The sequence below is a fragment of the Notothenia coriiceps genome, unplaced genomic scaffold, assembly GCF_000735185.1.
Source record: "Notothenia coriiceps isolate Sejong01 unplaced genomic scaffold, NC01 NC01_scaffold00001470, whole genome shotgun sequence".
In the NCBI taxonomy this organism is placed as follows: domain Eukaryota; kingdom Metazoa; phylum Chordata; class Actinopteri; order Perciformes; family Nototheniidae; genus Notothenia; species Notothenia coriiceps.
Window position 1 is genome coordinate 221487 of NW_011334171.1, and position 20682 is coordinate 242168.

The 20682-nt window shown below is 43.6% G+C and overlaps 2 protein-coding genes across 6 annotated transcripts; both read left to right on the forward strand.

Annotated features, from left to right (window-relative positions):
- Positions 1 to 687: 687 nt before the first annotated feature.
- Positions 688 to 4747, forward strand: asb14b (ankyrin repeat and SOCS box containing 14b). Of its 4 annotated transcripts, XM_010790299.1 has the most exons (11): positions 688 to 996; positions 1578 to 1740; positions 1815 to 1867; positions 1950 to 2081; positions 2157 to 2315; positions 2406 to 2651; positions 2904 to 3072; positions 3162 to 3259; positions 3365 to 3696; positions 3831 to 3984; positions 4054 to 4747. In XM_010790299.1, exons 2-11 carry the CDS (start codon positions 1616 to 1618, stop codon positions 4227 to 4229), a joined length of 1644 nt encoding a protein of 547 aa, XP_010788601.1. In that variant the 5' UTR covers positions 688 to 996; positions 1578 to 1615; the 3' UTR covers positions 4230 to 4747. The 4 variants fall into 4 exon arrangements, with proteins under 4 accessions (XP_010788601.1, XP_010788607.1, XP_010788588.1 ...); XM_010790305.1 differs by having other exon boundaries at positions 3162 to 3696; positions 4067 to 4345; XM_010790286.1 differs by having other exon boundaries at positions 689 to 996; positions 3162 to 3696.
- Positions 4748 to 5402: 655 nt separating this feature from the next.
- On the forward strand, positions 5403 to 19186 carry tasorb (transcription activation suppressor b). 2 transcript variants are annotated; one of them, XM_010790320.1, is made up of 23 exons: positions 5403 to 5791; positions 7154 to 7299; positions 7585 to 7677; positions 7775 to 7847; positions 8858 to 8949; positions 9041 to 9175; positions 9290 to 9414; positions 9748 to 9779; positions 9999 to 10104; positions 10339 to 10442; positions 10694 to 10803; positions 11228 to 11300; positions 11411 to 11485; positions 11766 to 12638; positions 13184 to 13494; positions 13586 to 13688; positions 13782 to 14629; positions 15238 to 15360; positions 15620 to 15779; positions 16180 to 16288; positions 16389 to 16567; positions 17060 to 17194; positions 17447 to 19186. In XM_010790320.1, the coding sequence occupies exons 1-23, from the start codon at positions 5488 to 5490 to the stop codon at positions 18661 to 18663; spliced, it is 5526 nt and encodes a 1841-aa protein (XP_010788622.1). In that variant the 5' UTR covers positions 5403 to 5487; the 3' UTR covers positions 18664 to 19186. The 2 variants fall into 2 exon arrangements, with proteins under 2 accessions (XP_010788622.1, XP_010788630.1); XM_010790328.1 differs by having other exon boundaries at positions 17450 to 19186.
- Positions 19187 to 20682: the final 1496 nt, after the last annotated feature.

The window sequence follows — 20682 nt, forward strand, 5'->3', positions numbered from 1 at the left end:
AAGTGGGGGCTAATTGAAATGACTTGTTGAATGTATATATGCATTTTAGTAGATTTAGTATGATAAACAGAAATGTGATTTCATATTTTGCGTAGTTTAACATATTTAAAGGTGTTACCTGGCTCCATAGAATGTTTTCTTATTTATTTGCTTTTGCATCACAATTAGGGGCCGGAATGATTAAGCCATATCTAGGAGCTTATATTATTTAAATAGTAATTTATTTTATTGTTCTTTTTTGGTTATAGTAAATCTTCCTTTTAATTCTTAAGTTTATCAAATAAGTTGTACTATGCCTCTGTTTTGTAAAGTCAGCCTTTGGGCACCGGGGGGGGGATGGGAGACCTGCTCATTATAAATCTGGGAAACAGGTGGTAGTGGGCGGCGCACCCGGTAGGCCTATGGTTTTTTACCATCGGGTAAGAACAAAGAAAAATGCTTGTATATGTGTATAAATAAATTGCACTAAAACGACTTTTGCTCAGACCTTGATTTTGACCCATGCGTAAGAGTCGCTGATGGGTGCCTCAGCGGCACTTTGAGTTGTATTTCTTTCTTATATTTTTATGATTTTGTCCGCTTTAGGAGCTGATATGGCCATACTTCATGTCTCTCTGCTGCACTCTCGTTGTTATACAGGCGTTCATGAGTTCCAGCACAAAACAGTACAGCAACGACATAACCTTTAGCTATCAATTATCACAAAATAAACAGTGAAAACATATACTTACACTAAGTCACGCATATGTAAATAATAGCCTACTCTTTATTTTTTTATTATGTCAATAATGTTATGAGCGCACATGCATGAGCTGCATGGTGGCAGTTGTTGCAGGGCTCAGTGGGTCAAAGCTAGAGGCTGGCTGTGAAGACCCCGTGATCTGATATTTATAGTGGGACATGTATAAATAGCTGCAGCATGTGTGTGTGTGCTGAGGAGCCTGCTGGCAATACTGTTTTGAAAGCCATCGAAAGCGCACAGCCATCTGACTGAAGGTAAACACCAGATAATAAATAAATAATGCATATGGTGAAAAATGAGGGTGATGAGTGTGCTGTGTAGGCAACCTGTTTAAATGTGGCTATCAATCTTCCATGTTATGTTGTTGAATGTGTCAGGTAACTTGATAGCATTTGGGATTTTGTAAAAATATGTTTTGTTGTTGAAGTGTTTCTTGATACATCTCCTTTGATAATTTAAGATTAATATTAAGTACATGCTCACTGCGATCATTCATGCAGTATGAATCTCCATTCATGTAATTCAATCACCATGAGAGGTGTATTCTGTAAATTATCTGATCTCACATGGCCTGTTAAGTTAGTGCTGCTATGCAAAAATCTAGGACAAAAAAGGACTACATGGAGTCATTATAATCCAAATCTTTGTTTTGGTATCTGTCAGCCCATTTTTAAATCTACTTCAACGACAGGAATGAGTATGTCAGCAACTCCTGTGATTAACTGCACTGAGCTTTTGTGAACTTTTCCCTGTCAGTATTCAGGGCTGCAGGTGGTGTTCGAGTTTTCGGGTGCCATATTTAAAGGTATTGTCTCCCTTATGGCTGTCTCCCCAGGGCAGTTCCTTGTGCGTTGACCCTTTCTGGACCTACAAATGAACAAAGAGACAGAAGATGACTTTTATCAATCGGAGGACGACTTGGATGAGGATGAGGCGACGCAATATATAATTGAACAAAGCCTGATTGAATATAGAAAACTCAAAGGATTGAATCCAAGGTTGATCTCCGACCACCTAAATAACCCTATTTCTCTATACAGTATCTCTTCATCATTTACATTTCTCTCAACAGCGATCTGAAACCCAGTAAAGACCCTGATGAGATTTTCAAAGCAATCAAGGAGGGTGAGCTGATGTAATTCTTAAACCTGTCAACTCATTTTCATTAGATATTGCCATAGTTCTGAGAAAATGTACTCATGTTTAGGTGATGAAGATGCCCTTAACAGACTGGCAGTGCAACCAGAGGCTCTGTCAAGAGTTGATGAACGAGGATGGATCCCGCTGCATGAGGCTTCGGCACAAGAGAATAAAAAGATACTAGAGATTATCTTCTCAGGTAGTGATGTTACTAAAAGTAATACTCTTTTGGATTTTTTATTCAGGCAAGTTTATTAGTTGTTTTATGTTCCAGCATCACCTCCAGGTGCAGCACAGTGTCGTACTCTGAAGGGTGAGACGCCACTGTTTCTGGCTGTGGTTCATGGAGTCAGAGACAACGCTACATTCCTGTTACAGAACGCCAGTAGCCCAGATCTCCAGAATGATGAGCAAGACTCTCCTTTAGTGGCAGGTATCTGACATCTGAATGCAAAGTTTATCTCATTTTGCACCCACCCACAGATATTAGCCCATTTGTATATCTACCTTCTTTGCCTCTTAGCAATTCTGAATGACCAGTACGACTTGGCCACACTGTTGCTTCGCTACAGAGCCAACGTGGACCAAACAGGACCTCTAAACAGGACCGCTCTGCACGAGTCAGCCTTTTTAGGTCTGGAGAACTTTGTCCATTTGCTCCTTGAATCATGTGCCGACCCAAATGCCCGTGACATCAAAAAGAAAACTCCTCTGGCTCTGGCTGCGCAAAATGGACATCTGAATGTGGTGGAAGCCCTGTTACAAAAAGGTATAGTTAAAGTGATTTAACTTCCACTTTGGGCTTAATATTTCACCTGATAAGCTCAGAGTAAAGCGCTTTTGTTTTCGTAAACTAGAGGAGAGTAACTCACACAAGAGTGATTTTGGTGAGACAATCCTGGCCAAAGTTACTACATTATTACTGTGCGTTTGACCCTCTTAGATTAATGACATATATTTTCCAGGTCTGAAAAATGACTGTTAAATGTAAATTCTAACAGCATCTCTATCTATTTTGTAGGAGCCAATGTGTGTTGCGAATCAGAGTCAGGCCCTGTCTTGTTTGATGCAGCGGCATCAGGAAACCCTGACATTATCTCCTTGCTGCTGGACCATGGAGCAGATCCCAACCAACCTCTTTCCAGTGGCCATCTGCCAATTCATCGTGTGGCCTACCATGGACACATACTGTGAGGAATATGTTACATCTAACTTTCCTACTTTTAAAATAGAGGTTGAACCCCTGTCATGTTCTGACATTAGGATTATTCACCAACAGGGCACTGGAGCGCCTCATCCCAGTCACTAAACTGGAGGCTGTAAAGGAAGGCGGGATGAGTCCTCTCCACTCTGCAGCCGCTGGGGGACATGCTCATTGTGTGGAGATACTGCTCAAAGCTGACTACGATCCTAACTTCATGCTTCACACAAGTGTGCGCTGCAATTATGATGATGAGCGCAGGTCTGCCCTCTATTTTGCAGTGTCCAACAATGATCTTCAGTGCACCCGCCTGCTGTTGGAGGCTGGGGCAATGGTGAACCAGGATCCTATCAATTGTTTGCAGCTGGCTCTCAGACAGGGCCAATATGAAATGATCAACCAATTGCTGAAGTTCGGGGCGAATGTAAATTACTACTCTCGTGTCAACACCACTCACTTCCCCTCAGCTCTGCAGTACGCCTTGAAAGACGAGGTCATGCTGAGGATGATTCTGAACCATGGATATGATGTCAAGCGTTGCTTTGAATGTCCGTATGGGGACACTTCCCATGACTATGCTCCTTGGACGACCTCAATCATCAAAGACCTGGTGGTGAGGTGAAGCTAGTCTGTGAGGGAAAATGCTGTTAACATTTGAAGAACAAGGAGAAACTGGCAGGGGAATCAGTGGAGTAGGTCAAGGTTTTGTTTTGACTGCCACGTGTGTCTTTGTGTTTGTCCTTCCAGTTCTGCGAGGTGATAACAGTGTCCTGGCTTAAGCACTTATCTGCTCAGGTGGTGCGCATCATGCTGGACTACACCGACCACGTCTCCTTCTGCACCCAACTCAAGGACACTTTGAAGGAGCAGAAACAGTGGATGGAGATCTGTCATATTCAAAGTGAGAACTGAAGGATATTAATTACATTTTTTTGCATTCATTGATTTAACTGACTTGATTTACACTCAGGTAATACACGAAGCCTGAAGCATCTGTGTCGGTTGCGGATAAGGGAGCATCTCAGTCACCTGCGCTTGAGATCCCCAGTTTTCATCAACTATCTTCCTCTTCCTCCCAGGCTGAAAGACTACATACGCTACAAAGAGTTTGATGTATACAGCAGAGGCAGCATGGTGAACCCATAGTGAAAACACATTAGCTGCCACAGATACAACTGGAATAAAGGGACAAAGACAATCAGTGTTCATTATTTAAGTTTTTCATGTACTTTAATGATTGAAATAATATTTGTACAAACCTGTAAGTGTTTTTGGCATTCTTTCTTTTTACATTACATGTTACTTGTTAGATGCTTTTATCCAAAGCGACTTACATACTCAATGCTGTGGGCAATCCCCACAGGAGCAATTTGGGGTGAAGTGTCTTGCCCAGGGACACAACGACATGCTGACTGCAGTGGGACTCGAACTTGCTATCCTCTATCGCTAGCCTTTATTACCACTCACCTGGTTAAATGGGTCCTAAAGAAACAATTTGAGAATTTATGTATCTTTGTTTCACAATCAGTCTTATAACAATAAGATCACCATTTTATAATGTGAGAACAAAAAAATCGAAAAGTGAGATGGCGTTAAAGCATTAAACCTGTATGCATAAAATCGTTAACAATGTAATATAAACATTAAAACATGTTTATGATTCTTGAGTCTGTCTCTGGCTCTTTGTCATTATCTGGTGGTATAATAAGGTATTACAAAAGTTGGATTTGTTCTGTATAGGTTTCATTTATATTATAAATGAAATGAACAAATCCCACAAACGATACCCAATATATAAAATGTATATATTGGGTATCGTTTAAAGCGAGTGTATTTGTCATCTGAAACCATCTCAATTAATTTATAAACATTAAGGGAATCATTACAATTACACAATGTGTATCCTCTATACACAACAGCTCTTATACCAAAATGGTACTTAGCAGCATAAACCATTTAGATAAACATAATTCAATTAGAATAATAATGGTGTTGGTTATTTGTATGGTTATAACGATATTCCATTGATTACATTATTTGGTAATATAAGTGATCTTTTACACATTTAGGTTTCATTATAGTAGCACGTGAAAAATGGGTGGGTCTTTATACATTTTGCCTTGTAAATAGAATGTGTCCTAAATTAGTTTACATTTGCATACATCCTTCACCGCCATGTTCACTCACTATTGCATCCATCACTCATCACCGGTCCGGCAGTACCCCGCTCAGCCGTTGGGTGGCGTTTGTAAACATCGTGACGGCAGCGTTTTGCAGTGGTGGAGAAGAACGTGTACGTCATTTTCACAATGGCGGAGGCTGGTTGAGGAGGACTGTGTGTAACTGAAGCGCCGCCGTAATCGTTTGAGCTACATTGCCCGTTATACGTGCACGGTGCCCGAAAATGGACCTGAACCCCGACGCGGTGGGGAGAAGGGACTCAGAAAGTACCGCGACGGACGAAATGCAGCTGGAGGGAGGCGAACCATTGAAGAAATCCGCCGCCACCTCGGCCACAGCCAACCAAAATGGCGATCAGCCTGGATGTGGAGACGGTGTAATGCCCGAGAAAGAAGCCCCTGAGCGGCGCAGGAGCGTGCAGGCAGATGCCCGGAGCTTTGGCAGTTCTGCCTTGCAAGGCCAGAGACCAAGCGACGAGCTGCCACGGAAGAATTTCCAAATCCCGAGGAAGATAAGAGAACGGAAAGGTGGTGCCATATCGCTGCTATTTTGAACAGAGCCTGTCCTGTCTTTCATAATTCTGATGCTGCATGTTGCTAGCCTGCTAGCTAGCTGGATGGCCTCGCTAGTTTTACTAGTTTAACTTAATGTCCACGGGTTAAGATTAAACCAACGACGTAGTATGTAAGCTATCGGACAGTCTGGACTAATGTAGCGTGAGTTGTTTTAGCAGAGCTAGCTTTGGTGGTCCAACCCAGGTACCCAAGTTACAGCAGTTGGCTACTTGTCCCTTGAAGGCTCCTGAAAGCAACACACTGCCCGTTTGAAATACCACCTTGTTTGGCCGTTACCTTTTTCATGGGACTATAGTCTGATTGAGTTTCGCTGCTGGTGTCAAGAGTTTGTTGCAGCCATCACCTGACAACATGTTGGTGTCATATTGACCTCGGTGAAGGGCATGAATAATCCACCCAACTTCTAAAAAAGGTGTTCACAATACCAATAAGTAGGGCTGCCCACCCCTTGTCCCAGCTTGATGTCACTTGTGTATCAGAGCATCCTTCTTACACCTTCACCTCACAGTACAATACAACGACACTGGCCCCATCATGTCTCAAAAAGGAGGTAGCAGAGTGGTTGTTACAAACCTTGCTGTCATACATCACTTGTTTGTGTATATGCAAAGTTGAGCTGAAGTTGCTAGACTTGAGCCTTTATTAAGCAGCCACGCTTGCAGTATCTGGTCAACTCATCAAGGTTCATATGTAAAACAAAAACAATGTAATTATTTTGGTAAACTTGAATGTGAGACAGACCAGGCTGTGTGCATCTCCAGATTTTAGTCAGTCAGCGTGTTTTCTCTCCTGAAATATTTATCACTTCTTGTTACCCCACAACTTGAGTGAGGCTGACACTGCTCCGTCCAGTATTTAGCAAGTGCTTATTCTCTTCTTTATATGTTTTTGGATTTATAAAATAAACCTTTTTGTAAACACAGACAGAAGCTAGGTTTCGTCACGTGTTGGTTGATATAAGAGATTCCTACTTACTGCTGATCAGTGTTCAGCTTATTCCTTAGACAACTCGGTAATCTATTCTAGTCAGCTGGCTTTAGCACATGTGAAGTAGAGGCAGCTGGGTCAGTGCAACCCCAGTGAGATTCACTTAATGTACAGAGAGAGAGACTTTCTGCTAATAACTGAAGTCTTAACACAGGTCCTATGTATTTTCTTCTCGTGTAAGAAAGATATATTGGTACCATATCACCCTATATATGAGGATGATTATCAGCTTGATGTTGCCGTCTCCTGTGGATTGAGTTTAAGTGTTGGAATGCTTTACTACTACTCTGCACATTTCTAATGCACTGATCTCCTCTCTGTGTGCAGGCTTGTACCAGTTCCTGCCCCCTGACAGCCGGGAGTTTGAAGACCTTGTGAAGATCTTCTCCTCGTTTTACCTCGACTCGTCATCACGAGGAACCTTCTCCTACTGCAAGGCAAGGCTCATTCACAATGAGCTGCTGGAGAAGGAGGTAGGTCAAAGTCTTCCTGTGCCGCAAAATGTCTCTACACACTTTCAGTTGCTCTGATGGAACCTTTTATCATGTTGAAAGCAAATGTTACGTAAGATAGATAAATAGTAGTCTTTACGGCTTAGCTGGTAAAACGACTGTTCTTGTGGATCACATGGCAGGATAGAGATCATGTCGAGTCCCGGCTGTAATAAAATGGGATCTTTACAAGTTACACATTCTACCAGTCATGCATGTTAAGCTCTGCTGTATTTCATTGGCTGTCTGCTCCATGTTTCGTGCCAGTTCATCGAGAAGCGGAGAGAGATGAAGCAGGAGGGGCGGACGGAACCAGAGCTGACCGAATCATACTGCTTCCTTTTCCCAGACAAATCCAAGGTAATAATAATAATGGACGTGGTGATGATGGTTTAAAATAATGATGTTTTCTCATTGGGCATGATTCTGAGCTCTTCTTGTTCTCTTGTTTGTGTAGCTCCAGTGGATCTGTGAGAAGGGTCTGTCGGTGGGACACTCCAGGATTACTACACTAGGAAACAATTCAACGGGTGAGTTAGTCTCTGGCTTGTTGTTTCCTCAAAGGGAGACGGTATTGTTTTTGATTAGATGTTCTTTATGTCATGTTATTGTTTTAGCATTGACAGCGGTATTTGTTTCCTATTTTAATATATTTAATTTGTTAGCCGATTGATAAGCAGCTAAGGACCTTTTGTTTATTGTGACCTGATTAACTTACAACCTTACGTGCTATCTAGCTAGCTGGGAATGGCTCTTAAATATAAAAAATATATCACTTTAATGTTGGTTCATCACTGACTACCAACTCAATGAACGAATGTTTTGTCCTCTCAAAGTATCACCATGTAATTGACATGATTATTATGGTTTTGAGTGTAAAACAATTATAATTTAATGCAGGGGTGTCAAACTCAAATACACAGTGGGCCAAAATAAAAAAATTGGTTCTAGTCGAGGGCCGGACTGATTCAATGTTTATTGCAAAACGTATTGAAATGAACTTATTGCACATTTTAAACCTGGAACTAACAAAGCTTAAATTATTGCCTATAAAAACAACATTAAACATTAAATAATTAGTGCAGTTCATTTCTTATGGCTCTATCGCCAGGCTTTTCTTAGATTACGTTTTTCCACAGGCAAACAACAGCTCAGAAAAAATATTCCCGTCAAGAGAAAACGCAAACATGCATGTTGTCTCAAGAGAAAAGTGGCAGAAGGAAACATCCCATGAAACTCAGTGTGCTGCTGTGATGCTAGTTTGAGCCAGAATACTTGGTCATCTCGGGTGCAAGTTAATCAATGTTTGGGGTCAGGCTCTGAGCTGAGGAGATCCTCAGGATTGAGTGAAAGTGTGCATGCAATATACCGGCGGGCCAGATCTAATAGTAATTAAAAATGATCCTGCGGGCCGAAATTAAATCTACCACGGGCCTGATTTGGCCCCCGGGCCTTGAGTTTGACACATGTTCTTTAATGCATTACTGATGGAGTATGATTATGATGCTGTTCCTCTAATCCAGTTATTCTGTCGTTGTAGGTGTTTATGTCTCAAAATATTCTGATCTGTTACAAATCAATCCCTTCGAAGTGGGCTCGTCTGGAGACATAATCATTTTCAAAGTCATGAGGGTATGTCTACAACTCTATTTTCATTTTGTGCTGTTGACAGATTTCTTATTCCCGTGGGATCTTAAGCTCACCAGTCTGTTTTGTCTCTCAGGGCCGAATAAAGCACATCCATGAGAACATGCCTAAGAACGCTATGGAACCGAATCAAAAGTTTGACTCTCACTTGTCCAAAAGTGCCAATAGGGTCACGTCTTTGCTGTCTTACAGGGCTTTCGAGCTCACACAGGTAAACAAGAGTTCTTTGTTATTTCACTTAATTTATGTTTTGTACTTTCAAATTAAGTTACTTTATGTCATGGACAGAATTACTTAATAACACATATTTCTTGTTGTCTTTTAGCAATATTTTTTTGAGTTTGCATTCGATGAGATCAAGGCACGACCCCGGCACGTGTGCCCCTACGCTGTGGTTTCCTTTCAGTACAAAGGCAAGGAGGCTGCAGCAACTCCTATGACTTCACACAGGTGCGTATTATCTGCCCATCTCCACTGCTACGGCACTGAAACTGTACTTTGAACATTTAAAATATATTATTAACCAGCACTTATTAAAACTATTACTTAGTTGTATACCTGTTTATCTAGGCCCTTTTTTTGTTTTATATATGTCACACTGTGGGACTGAGGGAAACGCTATCTCGAGATTTCTTGATGCATAACACATGTAGTAATTTTGACAATAAAGCTGACTTTGACTTTGAAGTGATGAAACTTGGCAGTTATCTCCCGGCAACTGGGGAGGTTTTCATAGTGTTGTGTGTTTTGTAATGAGCCTGTTTTTTTAATTTCTTTTAACAGGTTCAACACCATTTCACCTGAAGGAAGGCGAGGTAAAACTATTTTAAATCGTACTTATTTGATAAATATTGAATAAAACTAAAAAGCCTATATGTGTGACGCACCTTCAAAATGTTCCAAATTCAACGACTAGCGTAAAAAATTTCTGGAGAAGAGATTCTGTGGATTCAGGGATATTCCAGCAGTTTTGAGCATTCCTTTCTCCCTGTATCTTGTCTGACCTCTGACCTTTGCTGTTGCTCCTGTTGCAGGGAAAAGCTGCTACACTGTGTGGAGCGGTGTACTGGTGAACAAGGGCCAGGAGTTATTCCCAATCTGTTTACGATCCTCCTCACGCTCCTACCTCCCTTACAAACTGTGAGTCAACCTTTTAGTCTCTAACATCACTCTGTGTATCTCTAAATGACCTTCACAGTGCTATTAGAATTTCTACTGTTAATTATTAAAGACCCCTTTTTGCCTAAAACCCCTCTATGTGCTTACATGTAACACTGCCAAGAGGAGGTTAAAATGAATGTGTGCAACGAAAAGACCGTTTTTGTGTAGATTTTCTTATGATTTGCTATTTCAAATCTGTGTTCTCCCCTGAAGGCCCGAGAAGCTGTCGCTGAGTCGAGGTATGCAGCTGGAGCAGGTGAAGCGAAAGATCCCCTCTGTGCTTTTTTCTTGGGACACTTACAGCGCATCACGGGAAGGTCAGTCCGAACTGCACATGTGAATATCTCATAATGAAATGCTAGGACAATGCCCTGGTGATGCAGGATGCAATGCATTACTTGAATTTCAATTCATTAAGCTATTCTAAATGCATACGCTGCATTTTGTATTACAGAAACAGCTACTTAACTTAATCAATGTGTATGATTGACTGAGCATGCAGAAAACAACTTCTTTAGACGAGTTATGGGTCTGCTGTTTATTTGAAGTTGCTTTTCTTGGTCCGCAGTGATGAGGTGTGGGATGTCCTGCAGCCTGTTCGATGTGACTGACGGAAAAGGAAAACCAACCAATGGCAGCTTGGCAGCGCTGGTCCACAAACTGGAGAGGGACAGGATGGTGAGTCACCCTAAAGGGAAACAAAAAAGATACAAAATCCCAGTTTACCAACTCAATAAACTTGGGTCCAAATTGAATTAAAAGAATCAGGATGTCCAGATCCAACCATGGTATTTTCCTTGGAATCCTCCTTATTTCACAATCTGAGAAAGCACACAGAAATAAAGGAATCAACTATTTGTACACACGGTTAAATTGAACATAATCATTCAATGTAATACAAGTAGCAGTTATTTCCCCCAATAAACAAAGTATCAGGTAAAAACATCTATTCTGTTTTTCTTTGACTTGATCTAGTCAGTTTGTAGTGCGCACTAGACAAACAAAACCTGTCAAGCCCCAAACTGGTGTTATGATAGCTCACATTATCTGATAATGGTACACCCTGGTGCTTCTGACTGCAGTGTTGCCTCTTCTCATCCAGGTGCTCGTGAAGTCCTTGTTTGACAGGGGCTTTCTGTTCCTGTTGTCCTCATCGCAGATGGTGGAGTCCAAAGGTGCCAAAAAGCTTTTACTCTCCTCTCATAATTCTCTGTGTCAGTAAAACACCTACTTGATTCCTTCGGTGAGGGTTCAGCTTTGAAACAAGTTGCTGTTTGTTTTGCAGAGCGGCGGGGGCGCGGTGAGAAGAACCTGCAAGCATTATTCATCTTTCAGGAGTCAAGGATGGTTGTCAAGTATTGTAAGTATTGTTCACACCATCCATTCCTATCCTAACCCTGACCAGCAGTGGCCGAATCTGCATGAAGCTCCCCACCTTCAATGTTTTAATGGCAAATAGAGAATATTTGGATAAGACAAACGCATATATTTACTGAATGACAAAATCACATTAAAAAAACGAGTTGTGATGTTTCCATGTGACAACCCCAACTCCTGTAATGAAGCTCCTGTCTCTTACACATTTAATAGTGCAGATAAAGTATTTTACATGACACTAACTTATGTGTACTCCATTGTAGCATCCAGGCTGTTCGAGCCAGAGACACCGGAGCCCAAGCCTGCTACCGTGTCCTCGATGGAACCTTTCGTCCCCGCTCTGCACTACGCACTGTTCAAGCTGCGGCCCAACCCTGGCAAGGACCTGAGCTCTGGGGTGGAGCGCCAGGCCACAGACTACCTAACTCGTATGGAATCAGGCACGGTGCGGCCCTTCATTCCGCCCGAATACAAACAAAACGTGGACGAAAGGACCAACCCGCTCCAAGTGCCCAGACCCAAATTTAACATGGAAGCCGTGCTGCATTCTTACGTCAAAAACCCTGCAAACTCGATTTTACCTCTGAACAAAATGAAGGACATCCGTGAAAGGATACAGCACCCAACACCCATCCCCACACCTGCCCCGGCCCCAGTGGAATACAGCCCCGTTTCCGACTGGGGCGGCTCGGACAGGGGCTCAGACCGGGCAGAGAGACCCGCAGAGAGACCCGCAGAGAGGCTGCCCACGGAGAGGCCTCCTCCAGAGAGGCCCGCACACGAGAAGCCCGCACACGAGAAGCCCGCACACGAGAAGCCCCCCCCGGACAGCAGCAAGCGGAGACAGGGGTTGGCCCATTCTAACGGGGCCCAGCCGCAGCCCAAGACGAACATTGAGACCCCGGCTCAGGCCCCTCAGAAGTTGAAGCTTTCCCACAATGAGTACGATAAGGACAAGATGAAACAGTTGCTCAAGCTGATCCAGCTTCATAAGAAGGCACTTCCCCACAAAGAACGGGGAGAGGACGCAGCCTGGGACGCCAACAGTCTAAAGAGGAAGTTTGAGGGAGAGGAGAGGGGGGGCATGAACAAACACCAACGAACAGATCCGCATAGCAACGGGGAACCAAGCAGAGGTGAGGACGGACACCTGCAGCTCTCTCTGGCTTTATTTAAATTGTGTAATTTAATTTTCCCGATCACCTACTGCCTCGAACGTTCATTCCTTTAGAAATAATGAATATTATATTAGTTTCACAACACTGTCTGACGAGTTCTGAGTAATTGCATTGTAAACTCCAAACTACATTGCTCCCCATCGGGACCATATCGACATGGAGCCAGTGTATAGGATTACAAATTACTTTATGATTGCTTACATTTTTAAATGTCAAGCATGTTCGGGGCTCATCCAGGTATCTGTTAATATACTGGTGTGCCAGTTCATCAACTGCTGCCACAATTGTAGAGTTAAGTTCATCAGAACCTGAAAAGCTTCCTCTGAACTTAGATAGTTTCACTTCCTACACCGAGAGTAACGTTTAAACATTTTATAATAATGCATATCTTTCTTCAAGTATTCTGTAATATGTACAGAACAGCTTTAATTGTGAAAGTCTACAATACATTCTTACACACTAATATTGCAAATGTCTCTAACTTATTGTGTGCACCCTGCTAGGCGCCACAGCAGATGAGCTCGTTGACGAGGGCGGGCAGAGCGACAATCTGACAGCAGTGATGGAGAGCATGGGCATCTATGACACGGACCTGAGGGCCCATGGCAACGCAAACCCCACGGCAGTCAACGACACTCAGCGCCTGCTCAAGATCCTCCTGGCCACTCTCAACAAAGCCGTGGCTCAGGGTGCGATGGCGGTGCCGCCAAACCCCGGGGAACCATCGACGGGTTCAGGGAGGGCGGAGCCTGCCTTCCCTGAGCCGGACCTCGCCAAACTAAATGAGCCTGTACCTCAGACGAACTACACAGAGGTGAAATATGAACAGCTGTTTTATTACAGAATAATTCCACCATGAAATCACCCTTTTTGGGAGCCTAAAAATATGTTTTCTTTCTTTTTAGGAGGACATGGACTGTAGCCCTGGTAGTCCACTCAGCCTCGTATCCCCAACAGAGCAAGCTCATACCTCAGCCAACCCAACATGGGTTCCCCCCGCTAATGAAGGTACCTCAGAGCTGTCACTTTACACAGGCCTTTGTAGACATATTTAGATCTGATTCATCACTGTGACACGTTTACTGTCTTCTCTCCTTACAGACAAAGCACAGCCTCTTCCTGAGCCCGAGCCTAAGCCTGAGCCAGTATCTGTGACGGTGGCAGACAGCTACCCAGAGCCCAAGACCCCCGCAGCGGTGGAAGTAAAAAAGGCGGCCGCACCCCCCACGGTACCAGTCGTAGAGGAAGTTCCCTTCAGGCCCTCCATCAGCCTGGACACCATACTCAACCAGGAGATTCACAGTCTCACCTCTAACATCAAAAACATCATGCAGACTCAGCACATTTGCTATTCTTCGCGGCTCTCCCCGAGGTTGCTCCCTCGCCACAGCTGGCTGCCCAACAGCTGCTTCTCCGACTTTGTGATACCCTACGTCTCGCCCGTCCCCACTCAAGGGGAGGTCAAAGCACTGTGTGAGAAGATGGACAAGCTGATCCCCAGCCCACCTGCTCCTCCCAAGGTCACTTCTCCACCTCCCGCAGTCACAACATCTAATCTTACCACACCACCCCCCACTCCCGTACAGACTCCTAAAAGTAAAGCAGACCCCTCCCTGTCGAAAAGCACCCCCTCCTCTCACGGTGGTAAAACGGGCACTGTCAAAGGATCCGCTAAGTCTAAATCAGAAGGCTCGTCGGGAGAGGTTAAGGGAGAGCTCTATTCTCCCTCTCAGGTCACACCAGACTCTCCAGAGCTGAAGACCCCTAAAAAAGACCCTCCTTCTGGGAGTGGGCCGGGCCTGCTGGCTGGCAGCCTCATCGGTCAGCTGAAGCCTGAGGTGTTCAGCAGCCTGGTGGAGATCTTTAAGGACGTCACCAAGAATACGGTCAAATTCTACATCTACTCCGGGGACGAGGGGGGCGAGAGTTCCGTCTGCAAGGAAATCAAGGTACAAAACAAGAGCTCAATGTGCTTTTGAAAGTGGAGAACTGTTCATGGTTATTTATAATCTTTGGGATTGTTTTGTGCTTTTAAATGTTTGTCAATAAATGTCAGAAAATAGTGGAAAATCCCCTCTCACAGAGTTCCTAGAACCTTTCACAATAGTGTTTTCTGTAATAATTAAAAACCCAAATATTTACGAGTTTATAAGTACAACTCAAAAACATTCCTCACATTTAAAAAGCTGGTGCTGTTGATTTATTTGACAGTATATTAAGTAATATTTTAATTGAATCATTTTAAGTGTTATGAATTGTATAAAGTTGAACGTCTGTTTTCTTTCAATGTCCTTATCTGTTGAACAGATTGAGATAGCATTTTGTTATTGGAGTTTCCGCAGCTCTTAGCAGTAATACACTGTCGGCACACACAAGTGCAGCTGCAGACCGACAGCAGGAATGTGAAAGGTTACACTCGCTCCTCTTTGCCACTATGTGTTCCTTGTCCCTGAGCTCATCCTGTATCTGGCAGACAGTCGGTATGTGAGGTGAAAGAGAGAAGGACTTGTTCATCCGTCTGTCTTTAACAATTACGTCTCTCCTGTCTGTCACAAAGGACTACTTGAAGAGTCTCGGCAACAGCGAGTGCAGCCCGCAGACGTTTCTGGAGAACAGCAGCAGCTTAGATAAGCTCCTCATCATCATTCAGAACGAGGACATCGCGGCACACGTGCACAAGGTACGATCACCTCCCGTCACTATCCTCATCTCAGCCCCAGTCTCGTGGCTGATCCACACAGTGATCAAACTTTAATATTAGCATCCTAATTGAATTCAACATCTGCTGCAGATTTTTCTTATCTGGTTTCTGACTTTAATTATTCTATAGGGTTCTATGCACACACTTTGAAGACAATATGCACATGTATATATTTAGATATACATACATTCAATACAAATGTAATAAAATAACTTTAAATGCACCTTTCGTTCTGCAGATCCCAGCACTGGTGTCTTTGAAGAAGTTGCCCTCAGTGAGCTTCGCTGGAGTCGACACTCTGGACGATGTCAAGAACCACACTTATAACGAGCTGTTTGTGACCGGAGGCTTCATGGTGTCTGATGAGTTCGTCCTCAACCCTGACCTTATCACGCAGGGTAAGTTTGACTTTTCTGTGTGGGAAGTGTACGAGTTCGTGGAAATGTTTGGATGGAATATAAATGTTTTCTGAATATATCCTTGGTTTAGGTATAAAAAATAGATAAAACGACAAGTATTTCATGTAAAACCAGCACACCCAAAGCCAATAGAACACACATTTTTAATCACCCTATCAATATCAGTGTGTCAAGTTTCAGCCTTCTCTGCAAATTCTTCCATCCAATAGGGGAAACCGTCCGAAAGCTGTGTCTCCAAGATTAGGTTTTACTGCAGGAACTTAAAGTGTAAGCCGGTCCTGAGAGTATATGTTATAGGTCTAATTTCTTAAGCGTTGGAATGGCAATAAAGAAAGGGGTAAATGTTAACTTGAAAGCTTATGTGGCTTGTTTTTTCCAGATCGTTTGCAGGGTCTGCTGAAGTTCTTGGAAGAGCAGAGCACCCCTGAACACCCCTGGCAGTGGAAGGTGCACTGCAAGTCCCAGAAGAAGCTTAAAGAACTGGCGAGGTGACTAGCTAAAATGCATTATTAATAATAGATGGAGAAAATGTTTCTTTTGACAGACTGTAATTCAAATCAAATACTATTTTTTTCCGTTCTCTTTAAGGTTAAACGCCAACGCCATGGGGCTGCTGAACCTCCTCACCGTGTATCAGAAGAAGCATCTCGTGGAGTTCCTCCCGTATCACGAGTGTGACACCCAGTCACGTCAGGCTCCAGACCTCGAATGCCTGATCAAGCTCCAAGCTCAGCACACACAGCAACGGCACCTTATCTTCCTCACAGGTATAATCAGCTTCATCATTATCAACTAAAGTCACATTCATCAGTCTTCTAAAAGTAGCAAAAAACTACAATGTATGTTTTTTTTTTGTTGATTAGAAATGTTTAACTTCTTGATTAGGGATGTTGCTTTACCAAAAATTCAGTTAAAAAGAAAATATTATTTATTCAAGTTTCTTTCCAAAAACCATGTTTGACAAGACTACGTTTGTAAATATCATGACAGACTTATAACTACCTTTGAACTGAATGCACCATAGTGCAACTCTGTAAAACATATCTTTACCAGCTGTTAACAGCTAACGTTGACTAGCTCTCCTGCACATTTTCAGATTTTGGCATCAACTTAGCACTACAGTATCGGTTTTCAAGACATCCCTATTCCAAATGATGTAGAGGGAAATGTAGATGATGTAAAAGTATGAAATATGTGTATCGCTGTCTTTGATTCATTTTAAATTGCTGACTGAATTATTGCATCTTGTGTTTCGACAGAGAGGCCATTTGAGATGTTCCTGCAGTACTCCAGAAATGGGATTGTGATCGGGAGCATTGATGATGTTATGAGCGGTTTCCACAGTCTCATTGGCTCCATCAATCAGAATGAGCTCCCGACACCGCCCTCCACAGGTGGGTAACGTCGTCATCAGGCATACACACAAAAACCCTGGAGATTTCCTGTCGTTTTGCTGCAGTGTAATTGCTTTGCCAAATTGCCTTTTGTTCTGTTCATTTATCTCGCCTGTGAAAATATGATTGTATTGTCCAGCAGCGCTTTTAAAACACACTTTGTGCCGGTAATGCATCTATAACGCATTCCTTGATAATATCTTCCTTTCCACTTTTCCATTTCTCTTTCTCTGCCCTCTCCTGCTCTCCCAGTAGTAAACACTGAGTGTGTGGAAGAGGAGGACATGTCATTAGACTCTGATGATGGTGAGTCAAACACCATATTGGATCCCTCAGAGCAGAACAAGGCAGTTCAGAGCGCTCCGCAGCCGCCCCCACCGGAGACGGAGGAGTTTCGTCCTCCGCTTCCAGACCAGCAGGCGACTCCTGATAGAACTCCAACGCTGTCTGACTACAGTGCTCTCAAGACAGCCATCTCTCAGTTCAAAGCCACCAACCAGATGGGAATAGGCTCTTCAGACATTGGCAGCTTATCCCCGGGCAGTTTTCCTGTGAATCCTCACCAGAGCTTCCTGTGTCCTTCAGCCTCGTGGTCCTCCTACACTGGCTCCTCCAGCTATGCAGCCTCCCCCGCCTACCCTGCCTCGCCCTGCAGCAGCACCCAGGAGCAGGAGTACCGGCCCGTCCCAGCTCCAGCCTCTGCCTCAGCAGGACCTCTAGCCAACCTGGCTTCCCTCCCCATGGAGGTCAGACCCCCTCCTCCACCTCACCTCATGATGCTGGGACACACATATGGCTCGGACACCGGAGGAGCTGGGCCTTCTGGGAACTCTCCGCTCACCACCACGCAGCCCTACACAGACCACAATAACTCAGCCCAGCCGGGTTACATGACTGGCATTCCATCACATGCTGGCGGGACCCCTACGCAACAAGACAGGACACACATTGGACATGGGGAGGGTCTATGGGGGTCAGCAGGTATCAGCACTTTTCAGACTACCAGCAGCCAGGGTGGGGTCACTGCTGGCCAACTGGATCCAAGCGTGCTCTCTAACACTGGGGAAACCCTCGGAGGAAACACCCCTGGTAGTCAGGGGGGCAGTACTCAGGTGAATTGCACCAACAACCTTGGAGCCTCTGTGGGCTTACCCACAATGGCCACCAGGGAGGGCTCCATGGTCAGACCTAAGCTGCCTCCACATCTAATAAGCGATGTGGGTTATGGTTGCATCCCTGGACAGATGGACCACGGGCCCATGCGGGGGGGAATGGGTCCTGGTTCTTTAGTGGGCTATCGGGGCAGAGGACTTCCACCAGTAGGGCATTGGCCACGGCCTGGACGAGGACATGATCGGGGGAACGGGTCTGGAGGTGGACCCTGCTCATGGGGTTACCCAGCAGGCAGGGGGAGGGCACAGGACTACTACTCGGACTACACATACACTCACAACTATGCTCCTGAATAGACAATCATGTTTGAAGGGGCAACACAACAGCCAACCTCCAGAGACTATAAGTGATGGCTGAATGTAAATATTTTTCTTGTCATAAACACATTTATTTGAATCAGTAAATAAGGATCCTGGTTTTTCTACATTAATAAAAATTGATACAGGCAGTGCCGAGTGTCCTACTGTTGTGTAAACTGTATGTACACTCTTTCCATGTGAGCTATTTGAGACCCTGTTCAAACCACTATATTTATATTTGCCAGCAAATGTTAATGGCCTTCCAGCTTCTTGGAATTTAACTTGTCATTTCTGTTTCATTCTGTAATTCCAAGTTTTGAAACGGTAAGGGGAAAGGCTGATATTTTTTTAAGGAAAAAAAAAATAGTGAATGAAATTTCTCTTTTGCTGATTGTTTCCTTTTTTTATTTTATTTTACATATTTGGTTGTCCAAAATTCTATTGAAATAAACAAATCAAGTTGTTTGTGTGACCAGTTTGATGACGGTGTCAAGCAAACTATTAAAAATATGAATTAGAACTGTCTTACTGTCCTTTCACTTAAACTCCATACTGTATTCAGCTACCTATGATTTATGTGCTCAGCATGAGGCTGGATAATTTACCCTGAAAGAGCCCTAAACTCAAATTAAATAGGTCATATGGAAGACAAGTCTGAGGTAATAAGATTTCATCAACATATTCTAATAAACAGGTCTGATTCCCAGGGGGAAGGATGTTAGTGCTCATAAAACGATTGTAGTCAAAAACCTTTCAACTCTATTAAAAACTCATTTACTGACCATGACAGAAGGCACAGTTTACTGCAGCAAAAACTATTTGAAGCTCATTTCTGTAGCTGAGTGAGCAGTGTGTGCAGAACCGTTTCGAGGAAATGCACCACTTAAAAGCCTTTTGAGACCTCATGCTGAGTGCAATTCGTCCCTTAACTCTCCCACCACTGAAAGGATCATTAGGAGGGTCCTCTATTATGTGTGCGTACATTGCATTGTTAACACAGTGGTGCATCTGGTGTAATGAATCACCAGAGGGCGCCATTTACTCTTAATGTGGAAAATAGGTTAACGGTTTATCTCCAGAGTCTCATTCTGGTTGTGAAATAGATACCATGGTAACTCGGGAAACTGTGAGAACATCCCTACCCCCCAACCCCCATTTAATCAATTGTAGCTAAGACCCAACACACAAACACTGATGGGTTTTCATTCACATTCAAAGAGCTACATTTAACACCTGCAATACTTCCAACAATTACAGTGTTAATCCACTACGGCTGAGTAGGGTTGTGTTCATTGTCATTCTCCGAGGTGTTAATGATGGAGGAAAAAAGCATACTGATCGTTGATTTAATTACTCTACTACACTGACTGATTTGATGGGGAAAATACATAATGAAAACGAAACACTTTTTAATGAAAGTAAAAAACAGAGGTTAAGAAAAGTAAAGCCTTAAATTAATACAATGAAGACATATTCCGAATTATTTGTGTGTGTGTGCGTGTGTGTGTGTGTGTGTGGGGGGTGTGTGTGTTTGTGCTGTGTGTGGGGGGGGGGGGTTAGTTGAGTATAATTTCAAGGAATCATAACCTCGGATTATAATTAAATAATATTCAAAAAACTTCCCTTTTAAATTAAATAGACTACTACCAGTACCAGCGGGAGCCGAAACGGGCCGTGAACTGACCTTTGACACGTCACATGTGTCACACACACACACACACACACACACACACACACACACACACACACACACACACACACACACACACACACACACACACACACACACACACACACACGCAGATGCATGCACACACACACACACACACACACAGACACACACACTCATTTATGCTCGTATGGGTTATGTACCCCTTGCTAGGGGTGAGCCATGCACAAACACACATGCACACACACACACACACACACACACACACACACACACACACACACACACACACACACACCTGTAAAGTCTATAATGCTAACATGTTAGCAACGAGCTGTCTGTTTACC

Bases quoted from the DNA above. Each gene is read 5' to 3' on its own strand.
- asb14b (XM_010790286.1), top strand. From the start codon at position 1,616: ATGAACAAAGAGACAGAAGATGACTTTTATCAATCGGAGGACGACTTG. The intron at 1,868-1,949 runs GTGAGCTGATGT...ACTCATGTTTAG, and splicing joins TTTCAAAGCAATCAAGGAGG to GTGATGAAGATGCCCTTAAC. The intron at 2,082-2,156 runs GTAGTGATGTTA...TTTATGTTCCAG, and splicing joins ACTAGAGATTATCTTCTCAG to CATCACCTCCAGGTGCAGCA.
- tasorb (XM_010790320.1), top strand. From the start codon at position 5,488: ATGGACCTGAACCCCGACGCGGTGGGGAGAAGGGACTCAGAAAGTACC. The intron at 16,289-16,388 runs GTGACTAGCTAA...GTTCTCTTTAAG, and splicing joins AAGCTTAAAGAACTGGCGAG to GTTAAACGCCAACGCCATGG. The intron at 17,195-17,446 runs GTGGGTAACGTC...CTGCTCTCCCAG, and splicing joins CCCGACACCGCCCTCCACAG to TAGTAAACACTGAGTGTGTG.